We start from the raw sequence: 19,540 nt of genomic DNA, 5'->3' as shown, positions 1-19,540 counted from the left end.
GCTTGTGTGTTCTCATTCTGAGTGGCAGCATTTGATTTGTTTCATTTCAATTATGCTATGACTGCCTACTGTAAAATACTGTCCACATTTTTATTTTTATTCCATGCAAACCTAGGATAAAAGGGTAGTTTTGTGTTCATGTTATATTTTTAAACTCTTGGGGAAAAGATGCACTGAGTACCCGCATATGTGCTCACAAGTGCACATGCCACTTGCTTCTGTGTACATATCCCCAAGTCAGCATTTTTTTTAAAGTCTTGCTGTAGTAGATTTTCTTATCATCAGAACCAACAAGCAGGAGAATTTGGACTGGCACCAGCATTGCTGCCATCTCCACCCCCACCCCAACTATAGGTACGCCAAACAGGAATCCGTACCGCAGTGATGAGCAGTATGATAGTACTTTCAGGGATATGTGTCAACAGGGCGGTCTTGTCATAGGGGCTGGGTGGTGCGGTGCACCAGGGCGCCAGGCCCCCCAGGGGCGCCCCCGCAAGCCCGTCGGCATACCGCTCGCCCACCTCCCTCCCGCGCTGGCTGCCCCTTGGGGGATGAGGGGCGTGGCGCTGGAGCGGTGTGGGGCTTTGTGCGCCCTTCCCAGCGCTCCAGCTGGGGCTCCGGAGGGCGGGCGGCTTGCAGCGCCACGCCCCTCATCCCGCGCTCGCCCACCCCCCCTCCTGAGGGGCGGCCAGCACGGGAGGGAGGTGGGCGGAGAGGTGGCCCAACAGAGGCGCCGAGGGATCGTCGCACCAGGGCGGCCAATCCCTTTAAGACGGCCCTGTGTGTCAACAAGTCCAGGACTATCAGCTTGAGGAGAATGCAGGAGGCCAACGAGAAGGAAAAAAATGGAACAAAGAGAATGAAGGTGGAATAAGCTCGCAAAACCATTCCATTTCCAAGTATAAAATAAATACCAATGTCAGAACATTCTCTAAGGGAAACTGGACAGGTACAGATTCTTCTGCTGTACGAAGCACTCCTGGACTCTTAATAGTACAGTACACATTCTGCTATGGTCACAACAGGAGGTGGAACAATGGGTGCTGTGATGTCATGCAGTTGTTTAGAGAAAAATTGCAATGAGATGAAGCAAGCAGTCTTGCTTTTTTATTAGTCAGGGATTAATTCATAATCATCTGAGAGAAGAAATCTGTCCCTATATCATATGACGGGAGATTTTCTGCCTTTGTTTGGGCCCAGTGACGATGCTCCTTGCTTCAACACTTCATTGTCTATATAGGTTGCCTTCCCCTTCCTTCCTTCTTTTTAGACCCTTCTCTACATTTGTTCTGGACACATACTGAATTGATTCGTGCTTGTAGCTGTGCTTTGGGAACATACAGAGACCTCCGTCAGGGTCAGGCAGAATTCACAAGGAGCTGCTATTGGGAATGTGTGCACCTGCTCACTCATCCAGCAATGCAGATCCTAGGTTAGCAAAGGAGCGACTAGGGAGCTCACCCACATTTCAGATGTGTACCAACAGCTACTCATAGCTATGCCTTTGCGGATGAAGATCTGAAGAGTTCAGGAGAAATCCCCATTGGCCCTTGGTAATTTTCACCATGAGATGATTTTACCTCATCAGTTTCATGTGGCAGGTGCGTGTGTGTCTGTGTGTGTATATATACACACTCCTCCCCCACATGCATACCTGGTGACAGATGGTGTTTACCACTGCAGTGGGAATGCTTGAGAACAAACAGGCTCCCTGATGTGGTAAATACCAGCTTTTCAGTATGTGGGGGTGCGTCGATGAGAAAGTCATTGTGGTCCATGGGAAATTACGGCGCTTGAAAGAGTCACCATTTGGATGGCTAGCTCTGGCCTTGCCTATTCCATGGGGCAATAAAGGGGGCAATAAAGAAAGAGCTGGAAGATCCATAGGAGGACCTTGTTTGGGCACCCACACCAGTCATAATTGTCATCCAGGTGCCTGGAGAAGGAGAAGACCCTGGTCATTCTTCAGGGGCTACCAGGAATTACATAGGGTGCAGAACTTGTGGGCTTCCAGGTGTTGGCATTCATCAACCCCAGCCAGCATGGTCATGAGAGCTGCAGCCCCCAACATCTGGAGACTGACAGATTCTCCTGACCCCTGCTGAATCACTATAGATAGCTATAGGTCTTCATAAAAACTGGAGGAGTTTCTGTTGTTGTCAAGAGTATCCAACAGCAAAGCCAGGGTCAATGCAGGCACAGTCCACAAACAGAGCAAATGGCGCTTCAGACTCCAGACCAGCCAGGTGAAGAAGGATGGCAAAGTGCCCCTTCTCCTCTCCCTGTCCCCGAAATAAACAGGGCCTACCTGTTAATCCAGCCCTACCAGACTCAAGATGCACACCGCCTTCCTGGGGCTTAAGAGGAATCTAGCAGCGGTAAATGATGGGGAAACCTTGCCCCTCCTGAAGACCTCACCCTAATCTCCAACACTTAGGGACGGTTTTAAAAAACAGTGTATGAATTTTATTATCTCTCCCCAAAATGTAGTGGGTCCACAAATCCCCATTCATACCCTAATTGGAAAGCTTTGGAGTGCATTGCTCAGGACAGGGGAGCGGAGCTTAAGGATGGGCCGTTCAGCAATTGGGGTGGGGGGTGAGGGGGCAGGACATGCCAATGCATTTCCCATCCTGATTTGGGGGGGGGCAGTTGAGGGCTGCACTCCATCCCCACAGCGGGGGCTTTTCTTTTCTTTCTCCCCACCAGCTTTGAGCAGGCCTGTTTCAGATTGGCCTTTTTATGTTTGATCTAAAGAATAGTTGTTGGCCAATTCCATCTTTTCATCACTGTTCTGCCAGGCCTAGATCCAAGCGGCTTGTCAGATGCTCATTAACTCCCCCTTTGGCTCTTTGCAGTGTGTCTCCTAAGCTCATTGTGCCAAGAACTCGCGCTTCTTTCTCTCCCTTTCTCTGCTCCATCAGGGAGACAAATTACTTTCCAAAAAGGGGGATCGCCAGGGATGGTTTAATGAGAATTTCTGCAGGGCTGGGACTGGTGGAAAAAGCGATGTAGTTAACATTCGGTGGACTTAATTGGACTTTTCTCTTCTACCTCCTTCAAAAAAAACTCTGAAGCTATCCTGTTAATCTCTCATTTGTAATCAATTGTGTTGACTCAACAAAAGTCTAGGTCGTCCTTTCTTCCTGTCCCAGACAATCCTTTGTTGCCTCTAAATGCCTCATTCTTGAGTGCTCCTGGTCTTGTAGATGGGCTCGATTGTTGACAGTTCATTATTGCGCTTTTGTCCATTTAATCTCCCTCGCTGTGTTTTGCATGTGCATGCCTTAATGAGCTCCGTTGGCAATTAACATGTTTCTCGCAGCAAACTGGTTGCTCAGACGTTTGGAGGAGTGGAGTGCAGGAAAAGGGCAATGCATCTGCCTTGCAAGGCTCCCCGCTTTCCCAGCCCCGGCACACATCTCTCTCTCTCTCTCTCTCTCTCTCTCTCTCTCTCTCTCTCTCTCTCCTCCAGGCAGAAAACTTGCCTCCCTTGTCGATCCACCTGGGACAACCTCCCTCCGCCACCAAGGAAAGAAAGAGGGGAGGCCGTTGAATGGGCTGTGAGGGGAGGCCTCCAACGCTCAGCCAGGCAAATGGAGTTTACACCCAAGGGGTGTTTGTGTGTTATTTGTTTTTTGTTTTTTTTAAATAAAAAAAATTCTGCAAGCCTGCAAAATCCTGGCAAGTTTTTAAGTGTCATTCTTTACATAGAGGAACCTCTAACCCCCCCTTAGGCACTAGGCCTGTTCAAGCTGTTGTGTTCATGCCTGTGGCTTTGGAAGAGGGTTTTCTTTTTTAAAAAAATAAATAAATAAATACATTATTTGAAGCTTGCTGGCAAGATTGCTGAAGTGTGAGCAGTCATGGACAGAAGAAACATCTTGTGGTGGAAAAGATAATTGGAGGCTTGTGTGTGTGTGTGTGTGAGAGAGAGAGAGAGAGAGAGAGAGAGAGAGAGAGAGAGTGACAGAATTACCCTCCCCCTCAATTTTAGCATTTTAATACTATGAGTAGCATAGGCTAGAATAATGAATCGCCCACCTTGTTTTAGAGAGATGCTTGGGAGGGGAGATTGGGATCAGAAACTGCACGTCATACATGCCCCAAAAGGAAAGGTTCCCCCCTCCGCTGTGATACATATATATCACAATATATATCAATATATGATATATTGTTGTTGTGTTTATTCATTATTTTTCTCCGCTAGTGGTTTGGTGCTCACATCCGCAGAAGCCAATACATACGTTCCACATTTATTTACTTATATTTATATTGATTTCAGACACATTTGTAGCCTGCTATTTGTACCTTTAAAAGGGTGTGTGTCAGAATGGTTTACAATAAAATGCACTGTTAGGTATTTGGTTTTGCCGTAACAAAATGTTCCAGTGTGGAGTGCCCTTGTTCAGTATTTCTGCCAGCCATGCCCTTCCCCACAATACTCCATTCCATTCCCAGTTCCCTTGTTTTCCCATTCCCCTGCCCAACAGACAGTGTTTTTCACCCATAGGAGATGCTTGATCTAGAATGGATGGTTTTTTGTTTTTTTTTAGGTTGAGGGTTTATGATCCCAGTCTACCTGTGCTCCTTCAAGCCTTGTGATCCCCCCAAGCTCACTAGCATATCCCTCTTGGACTTGCTTCTAAAGTCAGGGTTTGGACTAGGGGCTTTGTGTATGCAACAGGTGCTCTTTTTCTAAGCAGTAACCAGCGGGGCTATTAATGCCCCTATAAATGACACAATTGTTTATTTTCTTATACCCCACCTTTTCTCCAAGCCCAAAGTGGCATGCATAGTCCTCCGCCTGTCAATTTTATTCTCATGGCACTCCTGTGAGGTAGGGTTAAGCTGAGAGAAAGTGACTTGCCCATAGCCTAGTGTGGATTTCAGCCTTTGTGTCCCAGGCCCTTGTTTGATACTCTAACCCAGGGGTAGGCAACCTGGGCCCGCGGACAGTCTGGGAATCAGCATGTTTTTACATGAGTAGAATGTGTGCTTTTATTTAAAATGCATCTCTGGGTTATTTGTGGGGCATAGGAATTCGTTCATCCTCCCCCCCAAAAAATATAGTGCAGCCCACCACATGGTCTGAGGGACGGTGGACTGGCCCACGGCTGAAAAAGGTTGCTGACCCCCTGCTCTAACCTTTGCACCAAACTATGCCAACCCTTACTGGAGTGATTAGGTACAGGCACAGATTCTCAGCATATCATAGTCCCCAACTGGTGTAGGGTTTTACGTAGACTTGTGGAGACATGCGTCTGATCCCTTCCTTTCCATGAAGCTAACAAAGTGGTTTTGGCTCAGTCAATCTTTAGTTAGGATAAATGGGATGACCTAATAACAGAGAGTTGTGCTGGAGCAGGCCATAGGCCTAGCATCCTGTTCTCACAGTGGCCAAGCAGCAGCCTATAACCTGCATGGCTGCTGCCTTTAATTCCTTGGAGGAAGGATGAGTGTGTAAATGTGAGAAATATGCAAATAAAATAGCGTAAGTCAGCTCTAAAGGAAGAGCACCAGAAGCATGAATCAATATTGTGAATGTTGTGCTAAAGGTGGGAGAGTGTCATTAAAACTAGTGGTAACCTACTAAAATATCTACTAACATAACTTGCTTCTAAAGCAGAAATGGGCAACCCTTAGCCTCTGGCTTGCATATGGTCCTCAGGCTAATTTCAAAAGCTATCCACACACAGTTTAACGTATTTACTTGACTGTAATGCGCCCCTTTGGGGGGCCAAATCACATCACAAAAATGAAGGGGTGCATTAGACTTGATGGCGCCAGCAATTTATTTATTTATTTTTTGTTTCAAGGTTTTGAAAATTGAGGTGTGCATTAGATTCAATGGTGCATTAAATTTGTGTAAATACAGTATTTTTAGGGCCAGCCCTATTTATGTGGTTGTAAATTGTTTCAAATTGTTTTTAAATGTTGTGTTTTGCTGTAACCTGCCCTGGGACCTTAGTGTGAAGGGCGGGTAATAAATTAAATTGTTCATCATCATCTCTTGCCAGAGTGATCTGTCCCTCCCTTTACGGCCCACTGGGTTGGGGAGAGGGGGAGAGAAGAGGTGTGACCCCAACCACTTTGTTCCTGTCAGGCTGCAGCAAGTTCTCTTGGGAACAAATGACATAACCATGGCTGCTTTCTCATCACTGAAAGTACAAACATTGGCTTTACCCCAGGTCTGTCTCCATCCCTTAGGCCAGTGGTTCCCAATTGGTGGTCCGTGGACCCCAGGGGGTCTGTGTAACTCGCCTAGGGTGTCTGCGGCACCATTCACATAACAAACAAAAAAACTACCATAGACATATCAACATTTTCAAAAGTAGGGGATCCATGGCTTAGCTTTTGAAAAATGGGGTCCACAGTACTTAGCTAATTAGGAAGCACCACCATAAGCAGTTCCTTGACAGGCTGAATCAGGAGAAACTGATGCTTCTATTAGCAAAGCAATAAACTGATTTTAGATGGTGTGCTATCCTATTTTAGCACCTGAGATGGAAAATCATAGAATTGTAGTGTTGGAAGGGAACCTGAGGGTCATCTAGTCCAACACCCTGCAATGCAGGTATCTCAACTACAGCACCCATGACAGATGGTCATCCAGCCTCTCTTTAAAAAGCTCCTAGGAATGAGAGTCCACCATCTCCTGAGGGAGTCCATTCCACAAGTACCGCTGCCTTTTCGTCACATCCTAAATATGCTTCCTCGCTCTGCCTAATAGTAGAGTCGCCCCTCTCTAGGAGAAACTGCCGCCTGAGACTTTGAAGAGCTCCTGCCTATCTGGGCAGAGGCCCCGCCGCAAACCTTTGGGGCACAGGGGCGTGTTTGAAAATATGAGAAGCTCTCATGAGCATCACTAAACACCTACATCACAGAAGAAAATTTGCAGCAGCAACAACAACAACAAAAGCAGGCAGCATCCCTCCCACAAAGCAGGCAAACCCTCCCACACATTGCCAAACAACAACAACAAACCCCACATATTTTTTTTGTTAAAGTTGGAAGGGATAGAGGGCCTTGGCAGGCACTATGGAGAATTTATGAGGTTGCCCCATTGCCATACTAATACAGGGACATTTCAGTGGCTAGCAAGGCCTGTGTGAATATCTACATTATTGTACTAGTCTCAAAAGTCCTCTCCTGTGTCCATCTCTACAAGGAGTGTGTGACATCACAAGCACGGTGCGCAATGTTGCGTCATATTTTTGGAGGGTGGGCTCCTCCTCCTCCTCCTCCTCCCTGCAGCCAGCAAGGCACCCTTTTCCATGGGGAGGGACTCAAAGGCATAAAGCCCCCCATCTCCCGAAAATGGGTGCCTCGCTGGCTGGTTGCTTCTCTCTCGGAGGCAGCGCCACAGAGGCTGGCTGCCTCTTTCTGGCTTTGCTCATTGACTTTGTGGGTGCCTACCCCCCCCAATTATATTATTGTGGGAGTCAAGCACCCACGGCCCCCTGGAGCTGTTTCCTATGCCTGTGTCATGGAACAGTCAAGTACTAGCACTGGAACACACATAGTTAAAACGCCAGACTCTCTCCAGCTGCTGCTCAGCGGGGATGAGGCAGGCACTGCTGCCTGATCTCTCCTATTGTGATTGAAGTGTCTGCATTTAGTTTGAGTTTCTGCAATTACAGCCCCATGTGAAATATCACCTTCCCAGGTGTAACAGAGACGAGGACTCGGTGTTAAAAAATACAGAACTGAGTGATCCCTTTTCAGACCTGCACGGAGACAGAAAATGCTGGAGTAGCACCTCTTGAAACCCTAAAAGGCTTCTCCCTGGGCTTCCAAACTGCCGGCCAAGTTTCCAGGTGTAAAATCCTGGCCACGTGGCAGTTAATGGGAATGTTGCCACTGACTTCAACAAGAGCTAAGATCATTGCCATGTTTTAAACAACAACAACAACAACAACAACCAAAAACCTCACAAACAGTTATGTAGAGGAACTTCAAGGAAACCCATTCTTTATCCCTTAAGTAGTCTGGGGTGAAAGTGATAATTTGTTTTGCAAAGTCGGTGTTGCAAATGCATAGGTGCTTTGGGGAAAACCCTGCATCACCCTTATTTCCTCTGCCCTGAAACACCTGAAACTGTGATGCCTATATTTCCATCACAGCAGTTCTTCTGACTGCTGTGGTCATTCTCATCCTTCCACATTCAGAGAACCATCCTAAACACAAGAAGCTTCCATAAAGCAAACCAGTGTAAATTAAGCCAGCCTAATGTTGCACCAGATCCAAACTCTGCAGCCTGAGCCTCACTAAGCCCTGCAGAGGGAAAACAAGCCTTCAAAACAGTGTTTTGGTTACACCACCCTTTTTGCCATCTTAACATGCTGGGTTGTGAGGTCACATAACAGAGCTGAAATGGCTTGGTACATAGCTGTCAACTTTTCCCTTTTTTAAAGGGAAATTCCCTTATTCCGAATAGGATTCCTTGCAAGGAAAGGGAAAAGTTGACAGCTATGGCTTGGTATCCAGCCTAAGTCTACCCCCTCTAGTTCCATCCCTGGGATACTCCCTTTTCAGGGATTAAAGGTAAAGGGACCCCATTAGGTCCAGTCGTGTCCGACTCTGGGGTTGCGGTGCTCATCTCTCATTACTGGCCAAGGGAGCCGGCATACAGCTTCTGGGTCCAGATCAGGCCTCCTCTTTCCCTTCACTTCAGTTACCATAGTGTGTGCACCATCTTCTGTAGAGGCTTTTTAAAAAAAGCCCTTTGAAGATAGATGTGTAAATATAGAGTTCAGTGCTGTTAGAGCGAAATAAATGTTACTTAGCAGCAACAGCAAATATTTCCTAGAAAGCTATACAACCATACAATCTGGTGAGGGCCAGTGAAGTATGCCACTAAAGTCAAACGTAGACTTCCCATCATCTAAAGAACTGAGCATTGAGGAGAGGCATTATTTTGGTGGGGCAACGAAGAGAGTAACAGAAGATTAGCAGACTGAAAGCTGCCTGACAGTATAATTTAGCCAGTAAGCGCATTACACTATAGCAGTGGTTTTCAACCAGTGTGCCATGGTACCCAGGGTGCCTTGAATGATGGTCAGGGGTGCCGTGAAGCAGCCCTGGCTATAAGCTTCACAGATGAATGGTACCTCTGGCAGGCACCTCTCTTGGGGGGGGGGTGCAGCTCAGAGACCAGGGATGGCAGCAGTAGCTGCCCGGAGGACTCCCAAGGAAAGGGGAAAGGAGAGGAGGCTGAGGGAACACTCCACAAGGGAGGGTGTTCAAAAAGGGGTGAGGGGTTGCTGGCTCTGCAGACAAGGGGTGACATAACTGGGCTCCTCAGCCCCTCAGGGGCGCCACAGAAAGAATGTAGTTGGTTAAGGGAACCGTGGACTCCAAAAGGTTGAAAACCTCTGCACTGTAACATGACACAGTGCACAACACCATCTGAATGGCAATGCCCATCAACTTTGGAGGGGACCTCAAATATTTTATTGGGGGGCCAAGGAACCTTGGCCCCTAGGAGTTGGCTCCTATGGTGTGTGTCCCCACAAACAGAGCTTAGACTAGAAATGCAATGAAAAATGCATTATGGATTGTCCCTGGTAAAAAGGTGTGCATTGATTCCGCCGCTGGCATGGAATGAGGAAGGATTTGAATCCTGCTGGTGCTCAATAAATCTGCAGTGTTAAGCAAACTTACTATGGCATAAAGCTTGCTTTTGAGTAAACATGCCTAGAATCACACAGCACACCTGTCGCAGAAGTGATATACAGTAATACAAAGTATTGCATACGGCCCCTATATCCTTAAGCATATTATTCTAAAGACTTAATGCAGAAATCTGCTTTTGTCAGGAAATTCTTCTTTCTTCCTACTCCATATTAGTATCCATTTAAAACACGCATGGCAAACCTCTTGGTGGGCTACAACTCCTATCAGTCCTGGTCATTGGCCAGTCTGGGAGGGGGGCGGTTGATGGGAGCTGGAGCAAAACAACCTCTGGAGGACCACAGCTCCCCCACCCCACATTTAAAGCTACCGGGGTGGCGGAAGATACTTTTAATGAAAAATGTTCCTGTAAGTTGATGTCACTGACAAACTTCTTTTGCATTGTATAAGATCCCCAACCTCTTTTCTGCAAACTGCTTCTCAAAAGCCATAAAACTTTGCCACTATGTAGAGATCCAAGTGTACATACAGATGCATTCTGCATCAGCCGACTCTCAGTTGTCCTCTAGGAAAGTGTTAAGTGAAAAGCAGGACACAATGTAGAGCAATTGCTACTCACTTTCTCTGCAGGATCAGTTGCCATGTGACAGCCATTTCCAGCATGGCCAGAGAACACCTGCAACAACAGAATCAGCCCCAGAGCAGGCCTAATAAGCCTTGGAGGCACACATAGCCCAGTGGCAGAGCCACATGCCTTGCATCCAGAAAGTCCTTGCATCTGCCATTAAAAACTGGAGGAGGAGGAGGAGGAGTTTGGATTTGATATCCTGCTTTATCACTACCAGAAGGAGTCTCAAAGCGGCTAACATTCTCCTTTCCCTTCCTCCCCCACAACAAACACTCTGTGAGGTGAGTGGGGCTGAGAGACTTCAGAGAAGTGTGACTAACCCAAGGTCACCCAGCAGCTGCATGTGGAGGAGCGGAGATGCGAACCCGGTTCACCAGATTACAAGACTACCACTCTTAACCACTACACCACACTGGCTCTAGAAGAACTAGGGAAGACCTCTCCCAGGGAATACTGGACTGGGCAGACTGTCAGTACAAGGCAACTTGGATGCCACCTCTTAACACGAAAATTCCACTTGGCTGATAAAGGGGGCAGGGGAGGGGATGCCTAAAGCTGGTGCTTTGGAAAGATCTGCTGGCTGGCCATTTTAATATTTTAATCAGAAAATGATATAAGCTTACCAAATCCAAGTACACAGAGCACACGTACTGTCAGCCATATAGTTTCACACCAGCATTAGGTCACATTAATGGCAGCATGTTCTGCTGCAGCAGAACTTTCCCCAAACCCAGCAGGAAAAACAAATGATTGGAAAAACTTGGCAGGAACAATTCCTCTTCCCCCTATCCGTCCTCCCCCTTGCTAGGGTGTTATTTTGGGCTGCATGAAGAGCTTGGGCTTGGTTGCCTGCAAAAGGCAAATTAAGGTGAAAGCTTGGTTCATGGAGAACAAGCTGATACTGGGACTGCGGGGAAGGAGGATAGGAAAGCTGACGGAAAGAAAACATGAACGACCATTTTGTCTTATTGTAGTGCTTCCTTATGTTCAAAACGTAGGCATTAGCCCAAGGTCTAGGTAGGGGGGGGGGGAGAACCCTGTTTCCTGATCGAGGCTGTAGTACTATACCCACTTACTTGGGAGCAAAGCCCTGTTGAACTCAAGGGGACTTGCTCCTGAGCAAGTATAGGATTGCCGTGTAAATATCGACACTGCTATTTTACTTTGATCTAGTTACAGGTAGGTAGCCGTGTTGGTCTGCCATAGCCAAAACAAAATAAAATAAAAAAATTCCTTCCAGTAGCACCTTAGAGACCAACTAAGTTTGTTCTTGGTATGAGCTTTCGTGCGCATGCACACTTCTTCAGATCTTTGATCTGTTTGGGCAGCGCATTCCTGTCGGTGTGTGCTCAGAAGTCAGCCGCCTCCGGTGCAATTTCTAGGTAAACATGCATAGGAGTTTGGGAGGCTTAAAGAAATTTCACGACCACTCATGGGGTTTTATTTTCAACAGCGAGGGTTCACCCTTCAACGCTCATCTTCCATACCTGGGAAATTAAAGGGACGCTGGTATAGATTATCTGAAACAAGCTTGCCACCTTCCTGCCCTGAATGTAGGAATCAATTTAAGGAGAGTCAATGCGAGCCCTGCATTAGGAATAACTGAGGTGGACTTGTCGGCTGGGAGCCTCTGCGAAACTTGCTCGCTTTTCGGCATTTAACCACTCAATTAACCAGAGGAAAGGTGAACTCCCGACGAAGCTGTCCCCAGACGATGGCGAGGTCCTGCTTAATTCTCCCTTTCATTGGCAAGCTTGGATTGAGCAGCACGCACATGGGCGGGCTCGCAGGATTTCCTTGGCTCCGCCGTAATAATATTGTGGGCAGAATTGATATTGCCACATTAGAAGGCTGGGGAGGGGAGGCTGAGCTAGAGTGTTCCTTAATCCATGCCCTTGATTATCCATATTCCGATTTATTTTTTTAAAGGGGTTCTGGGGCCTGCTGTGGATGATTACACGATTAATGTAATGCGGTTTGAAGGGTCTGTGTGCTTTCCCTCTTAATTTGGGTCATTACTCAGAAAGCAAGCGTGAGATCCTTTCACCAGCAGTGGGGAGGAGGTAATTTTTTTAAACAAAATAATAATAGTAATAACAACAGCAGTGTAAAAAGACACAAGGATAGTCATTCGGGAAATAACTTTAAAACATCTCAAGTGATGGAACACACACACACACACACACACTAGAAAAGTGGCAGGTTACAGCTGAAAGAGGTGCAGCCGAAACTTCCAATGTCGACACTTTTTAAAGGCATCATCGGCATCTAATTTTGTCTTTCTCCTCCTCCCTCTAGAGATGGAAAGGAGCCATCGAGATCGGAAGCTGATCTCTCCCCCCCCCCCATCTCTTAGTTGTGGAGGGGGGAGAGAAACCAAAAACAGAACACATACACACACAAAAACCCTCGAAGGAACTGGCGGTGTGGGTGTTGTTAGTGGCAGACGCCTGGTTGCGCGCGAGGGGGGAGAGGGAGGGCCCCCAGTTTGCGTTTGTTTGTTACCGTCGGTCGTCTGCCTCGATATATTGTTTTGTTTGTCTGTTCCCAGAATCCCTCCCTTCCTTTTTCCTTTAAAACGAATAAAATAAAATTAAAAAGAACGGGGCGGTTTTTCTCTCCCTTTCTCCGCGCCCCCAGCATAACCTGCACAGGCTGCGCTTTGCGGTGGAACCAGAAGGCGCTGCGAACTCCGGAGTCTCTCCAGACGCGCACCTTGCGCAAACGCTCCTGGGCTATCGAAGAAACGAAAATATGTCATTATCTGGAATAGCTTTCTCGGTGCTTTCTCTCTTTATTGAGAGTCCCTTACTTTTGGGGAGGGATAGAAAACCAGAAACAACAAAAAACAACACACCAAAAACCGACGGAAAGGCTCGTTTAAGCAAAGAAACGCCTTTCTCCTTTACCTCCTCTCTTAGGCCGGATGTGGATTTCTCGTTGTTGTCTTTTGCTTATTGAAACGGCGACCCTAAGTCCCGCTCCGTGTAGGATGTAGATCCCGTTTCAATAAGCAGACCTGGAGGAACTCCAGACTAGACTCCCAATCCTTTTTTTAAAATAAATAAATACATTTTTAAAAAAACGGTCCTGGGGACTAGAGTCATTCCACATGTTTGCCACACGCGTGTCCATAAGGCACCAAGCAGACTTTCCAAATTCCATTCGCTTGTTCTGTTCCCCTCCGCTCCAGAGCAAGCGCGGAAGTCTGGCTTGCACGTGGGAATCGAATTCACGCCACTTTCCCGGAGTAGCAACAACTCCAGAGCCCAGCAAAAGTTGATGACACCCAGGCCGAAACTTCGTAGCTCCGCATTGAAATGGAACGGGAAAATCGCCCCATTTCAAAGGAGGTTTTCAAAGTGGTGGATTGAAACCCTTTTAAGCAGTGACCTGATTCTTCCCCAAGTTCACACACAAGTAATAATAACGATAACGATAATGGTAATAATAGACCGGAATTGAGTTTATTTTTGTTTGTTTTTTGTTTTTTTGTTTTTAAAAAAATGTGTTTGGGGGAGCTGGAAATAAGACTCCTATTAAACGACTTTTTATTGCCTCATAGATGATAGATTCCTTAGTTATTTTGGTGTACATTAAAATTTAAAATTTTCAGTCATATATATTTATATATTTATATATATATATACATATATAGAATGATTGGCCCGGCATATTTTGTTATTTTATTTTATTATATATATATATATATATTTTACAGTCCTGCCAGGCCTCCGAAGAAATGTTGCCTTCAGTCCAATCAAAGATCCGCCACTATTCCCGTAATTCAATCCGCAGCAACAACGGAATTTTAAATAAGTTTCTTCCTTTTGGCATGTGTGTGTGTGTGTACGCCAAAAATGATTGTCTCTCTTCAGCTTGGTGTTTGCGTGTGTGAGGGGGGGGGGAACAGATCCGAGGGGCTTCTCCCCCTCCCCAGGCCTTGTAAAGGTCCCGAGATCTTTGGAAGTCTCTGAACGCGTCGCTTTGACCATTGTGCAAAGATGTCTCTTGCTTCGCTGAACAGGCTCGCCTCGCTTCTGTGTTATTGTGTGTGTGTGTGTGTGTGTGTGTGTGCGGTTTAGCTTTGCACGCTCCTAGGAAGTTCTTTCCCGCAAGGCGCGGCGGCGGCGGCGGCGGCGGCGGCGGCAGCGACGGTGTCGTGCAGTTTCCTCACGTGCTTCTTCAAGTCAAAGTTCCTGCAGAAGCCCTTGCCGCAGGTGACGCAGGTGAAAGGCTTCTTGTCGTTGTGCGTGTGCATGTGGAAGGTCAGGTTGTAGATCTGGTGGAAAGCTTTGTTGCAGATGGTGCACTTGTACTGCTTCTCGCCGCTATGGGTCAGCTTGTGGTTTTTATAATTCCCTGTTCGAGAGAGAAGGAGGAGAAGAAAAGAAGGGAAATGGGGAGAGGAGTACGTTAGTTTCAAGGGGGATCGTTCCCTGCCATTAACACGCACGCACGCACACACACACACCAAAGACACACATTTAATCTCTCACTCTCCAGATACACACATCCCCCTCACTGGAGCAACAAGAGTTTTTTGCGGCGGGGCTTCATTAGGAAGCGTCCTGCAAGGGGCAGTCAAGAAGTTGTCAAACTCAGTCTCCGTCAAGGCAGAGCAGCATGCAACGGACGAATTAAAAAATTAGAGGCAGGGTCAGCGTCCTGACCCGGAGCAAATGGGAGAACCTGGATTAGGAAACCCCACCACCACCACCACCACAAAAAAGAGGGTAAGGGCGTAGAAGTCCGATTCTAATTTAAAGTTGGAATTTTCTAGCCTGAATCCAGGCAGGGGAGAATCGGCCCAGGCTCTTCCGAAACTTTATTTCCCCGTTTTGAGAAAGTACCGTCCCGTCCCGTCCCTCTCCCCCCCCCCACTTCCAGGGCAAAGGCCCACCTGCCCAACCCAAGACCGTGAAGAGAGCTCTCTGGTTAGAAATCAACGGGAATTTTCGTTTAAAGTGCTTTCGTTTCGGCTGGATCGCGCCCTAAGTGGGCTGAATTCATTTTAATCGCTGTTAATAACAAGTGACGGGTTTGAGCTAGTCTTTCGTGGCAGCCCCAGGGCAAAGCCCCCTAAGGACGTTTAAGGGAGCGGGCGGGCGGGGAGGGAGGGAGGGAAGCGGTCATCTCCTAGCAGCAGCCTCTAAATACGGCGGCTACTTTATTATTTTTTTATTTTTTATTTTTTGGAACGCGAGAGAACCGCAAGATTCCACTTGGAACCTTCACAACTTTCAGTTTGGAATCTTCGCAACGTTCTGTCTGGAGCCTCAAGCTCCGCGGGGAGCCGAAATTGACCAGACGCCTTGAAACCGGCGGGTAATTCTTATATTTCGTCTATCCACCACCACACGTGTTGTTTCCAAATTGTGCTTCCTAATAATAATAATAATAATAATAATAATAATAATAATAATATCCCCTCCTTAATTCGAAATAACATTATACTTCGAATAATAACGAAACCAGGTTCCTCCTCTGGAAAAAGTAGCCTTCTGTTCTACCCCTCCTTTTTTAATCATTTATTTTTAGCAATCATTAATAATTTTCACACACACACACAGCTTCTCTCCCCCCCCCAAAAAAAACAGAAAAGCCAAAAACAAAAGCCACCGTTTTCATCCCAGATACCTTTTTGATGAAATCCTTTGCCACAAAATTCACACACAAAAGGTTTGTAGCCAGCGTGGATCCTAATGTGAGTATTTAACGTGGAACTTCTGTTGAACGCTTTCCCGCACTGGTTGCACTTGTGGGGTTTTTCCTGTTGGGCCGGGGAGAGGACATTTTAAAAGAGAGTGGTTTTTTATTTTTTGTTTTTTTTAAGAAATAAATTTTATTTTGGTGCCGAGCGCATAAACACACAGCTCTGACCCTCAGGTCTCCCCCCTGCCACCGTACCTGCGTGTGGATGATTTTGTGTCTGCAGAGAGTGCTGGCTTGGCGGAAGCCCTTCCCGCAGACTTTGCACACGAAGGGCCGGGCTCCAGTGTGCACCGGCATGTGGCGGGTGAGGTTATAATGGGCGTTGAACACCTAAGAGGGAACACAAAGCACAAGCAACTTTTGTCAGCCGCAGGAGAGCTTACCGGCTCGCCTCCTCCTCGCCTTGTCGCCCTTCATCCGGAGTGGCCAAAACATGGATCCAAAGGGGACGAGGAGAAAGACTTTCGTTCTGAATATATCTCTCTACAAACACACACACAGTTTAAACGACCCTTGGTTAAACTATATTTCTGCGGCTTCGTGGGTGAACCCATTTGATCCAGACTACCTACCGCTCAGCTTTGGCGCCACCGCGCAAACCCAAAATCTGTAAAATGGGAACAAAACTCTTGAGCTTTTCATTTTGTGCTATTTTTAAACCACGCCAATGATAGGCGATGTACGGGGGCACCGTAGCGACACTATGGCTCTCTTCCGCAGGTGGTTTCTACACATCGTATATCCGCTATGAACCAGGAGACCCGTTTCCGTTCTCAGCTCTGCTACAGATTTACCGGGTTCCACCCCCACCCCCGTGGCTTTGGTAAACTTAATCATAGTAGCCTAGTTCTCTGTAATGGTGATCAGGAAGTGTCTAGGAGGCATGGAGCAATTGGGAAGGAGCTAATCCCTTCATTTCAAGATTATTAAAATGCGCTGAACTTAAAATATTATTATTAGAGTGAGCTGAGAGAAGCGTTCTAGGAATGAGGGCTCCCTCCCGGCGCGCGCAAAGAACCGGAGCGGGTTTTTATGGAGGGCGCAGCCCTGTCCGGGCTGCCCCCACGGGTTCTAGAGCTAAGAGTGCGCCCCCTAGCGCGAGCACCCTGCTCCTGCATACCTTGCCGCACACCTCGCAGGTAAAGTTCTTGGGCTTCCCGTCGGCCGCGCCGCCCCCACCAGCACCTGCGACGCCGCTACCGACGCCGACGCCCGGTTTGCCGTGGTGATGTCCCTTGGCGCCGTTCCTTTCCCCGGCCAGGCCCGTGTTCTCCTTCATCACTTGGTCCAGCTGCCCGGGGAGGCGCTCCTTGTGCGGGTATTGCGCGTTGGGGAACTTCTCCGACGGGGCCAAGGAAGCCAGCTTGGCGTTATCCAACAGGAAGAGTTTCTGGTGAGCCGAGAGGGCGGCTGCGGCTGCGGCAGCGGCTGCGGCTGCCGCGGCGGCGGGGCTTTGGGAATGGAGCAGGCTGGAAGTGAAGAGCTGCCCGTGGAGGATCTCCGACGGGTGGTATGGCGAGGAATCCAGGTAGTTGAAGTAGTAGAGGCTAGATCCGTTGGCCGGCATGGCCAGCGCCTGGTTGATCACCTGCGGCTTGATCACGCGGGTCGTGGCGGGCAAGGAGGCCTGGCCCAGGGTGCTGCTGCTGCTGTTGTGATGGTGGTGGTGGTGGTGGTGGTGGTGGTGGAGGTCCCCCTTGCAGCACAAGCCGCAGCCGCCTTTGCAGAAGCCGCCGGCCGTCGAAGCTGCGCCGCCCGCCAGAGCCGAGCCGCAGTTCCTCAAGCTACTTTTCCACAGCTCGGAGTAGTTGAGCAGCGCCTTGGGCGAGGGCGCCTCGTACCCGGGCAGAGGCTGCATGGGCGCGATCACGCACGGGATGGGCGAGCAGAGGCTCAGCAGCTTCTTGCCCGGAGACTCGCTGCGCCGCGCCTCGAAGGCGGCGGCGGCGGCGGCGGCGGCGGGTTTGTGGTGCTGCTGTTGCGGCTGGTGCGGTTCCGAGCTCTTGGCCATGATTCTCTCTATGGAGAAGGCGAGCGTCTTGGCCGGGTTGGCCGCGCCGTTGCGGACGCAGGCGGGAGGCATGACCGTCTCCAGCGGAGCCGAGGAGGCCATCTCGGGAGGGGGAGGGAAGGAGACCCGAACTGAAGATGAGCAGCCGGATCTCGCCCATAAAATAGATCTATAGATAGATATATAATATAATGATAACAACAATTAAATTTTTGTTGTTGTTTTTTTTTAAAAAAAGGAGAAAAGGGGGGAAGAAGGCGCGCGTCAAATCACAGTTTCTGCCGAGTTCCTCCTCCAGCTCAGCATTCCAGAAAAGCCAGGAGACAAATCAATTTAATAAGCACCTCTCTCCCCCTCTCTCTCACCCCCCCCATCCTAGCATCTCCTCCCCCATTTACATTCAAATGAACACAAGAACAACTGCGCGCGGGGAGACCAGATTGCTGCTCATTAAGCGAGGAGGCAAGGAAGAAAGAGAGCGAGAAAGTAACAGGCAAACTCCCCGTCCCTTGCGGAGTGGGCCTGCATTTGAGAAGAGCGGCGAGGGAGGGGAGTAGGGACTAGGGAGGCAGGGAGGGGGGCAGAGTAAACCCCAAGCGCAGCCCCAGCCCCCGCGGATCTTTATTTCGGGTCCCACTAGGGTGGGGGGGGGGGCGAGAGAGGGGGGTGGAGGAAGGAGGTGGGCAGCCTGGCCTGGGATGAGTTACCTTTTTCCCCCCTTTGCCCGACGCCGCCGAGGAGACGCATCCAAGCACCGCGGTGCGGCCGCGCTGTCAGATTTGGATGGCCAGCATCTTCGCGAGCGTCAGATCGCTGTCTCTTACATTTAAAGCTGACATCACATGAAGTCACTTGGAGCAGAATGACATGGGATTTGGGCCACCAAGGGGGGTGGGGAGGAGAGAGTGAGAGCGAGAGAGAATTTCTTTTCCCAGCCAAACGTTCAGCAAAGGTCTGGACTGAAAGAGGAGGGGGGGTGAGGAAGGAGGAGGATGAGAAATGGATCCCCCTCTCTCCTCCAATTTAAGGCACACCCTTGGTTTTCCTTGCGCAAGAGAGAGAGAGAGAGAGAGAGAGAGAGAGAGCGCTCTTCCAGGCGGGAAGGAGGGATGGGAGATTTGGGGAGGGGGAGTAACTTGCCAAAGGAGAGAGAGAGAGAGATGGAAAGAAAGAGAGGAGTCGTTTTGCATGTGGCAAATTAAGAAAGGGAAGTGAGATTCTCAAGTTGGGTGCAACGCAAGAGTGCAGTTAGAAAAGCCACCCCGAGAAAGCAGAGTTGTATTTAATTTAACAAAAGTGTTCGCGCGGGGTGGGGAGTTGGGCAGGGAGAGAAAGAGAGAGAGAAGAGGAATTTTTAAAATGATGATTCAGCTCGCTCTCTCTCTCTCACCCCGCCACCCCCACCCCACCCCGGCTCCAATTTAGGCAACCCGTCCACAATCAGATCCCTTGCAAAAGCCAGCCGGGAAGATCAAGTGACAATTTATGAAAGATCAACCCACCCCGCCCCCCGCCGCCGCAAGAGCGCGCATCCGATGAATAGCGGGTCT

The 19,540-nt window shown here is 48.6% G+C and overlaps 1 protein-coding gene across 1 annotated transcript; it reads right to left on the bottom strand.

Annotated features, from left to right (window-relative positions):
• Positions 1 to 14,345: 14,345 nt before the first annotated feature.
• FEZF2 (FEZ family zinc finger 2) lies at positions 14,346 to 19,033 on the bottom strand. Its single transcript, XM_033141876.1, has 5 exons — positions 18,698 to 19,033; positions 17,100 to 18,159; positions 16,175 to 16,309; positions 15,905 to 16,037; positions 14,346 to 14,626 (listed from the first exon to the last, which is right to left on the bottom strand). Exons 2-5 carry the CDS (start codon positions 18,090 to 18,092, stop codon positions 14,346 to 14,348), a joined length of 1,542 nt encoding a protein of 513 aa, XP_032997767.1. The 5' UTR covers positions 18,093 to 18,159; positions 18,698 to 19,033.
• Between the last annotated feature and the right edge of the window lie 507 nt (positions 19,034 to 19,540).

Source organism: Lacerta agilis, chromosome 2 (assembly GCF_009819535.1).
Source record: "Lacerta agilis isolate rLacAgi1 chromosome 2, rLacAgi1.pri, whole genome shotgun sequence".
NCBI lineage: Eukaryota > Metazoa > Chordata > Lepidosauria > Squamata > Lacertidae > Lacerta > Lacerta agilis.
Note: the sequence above shows the minus strand (reverse complement) of the source record. Positions and strands in the feature narration are given on the sequence as shown.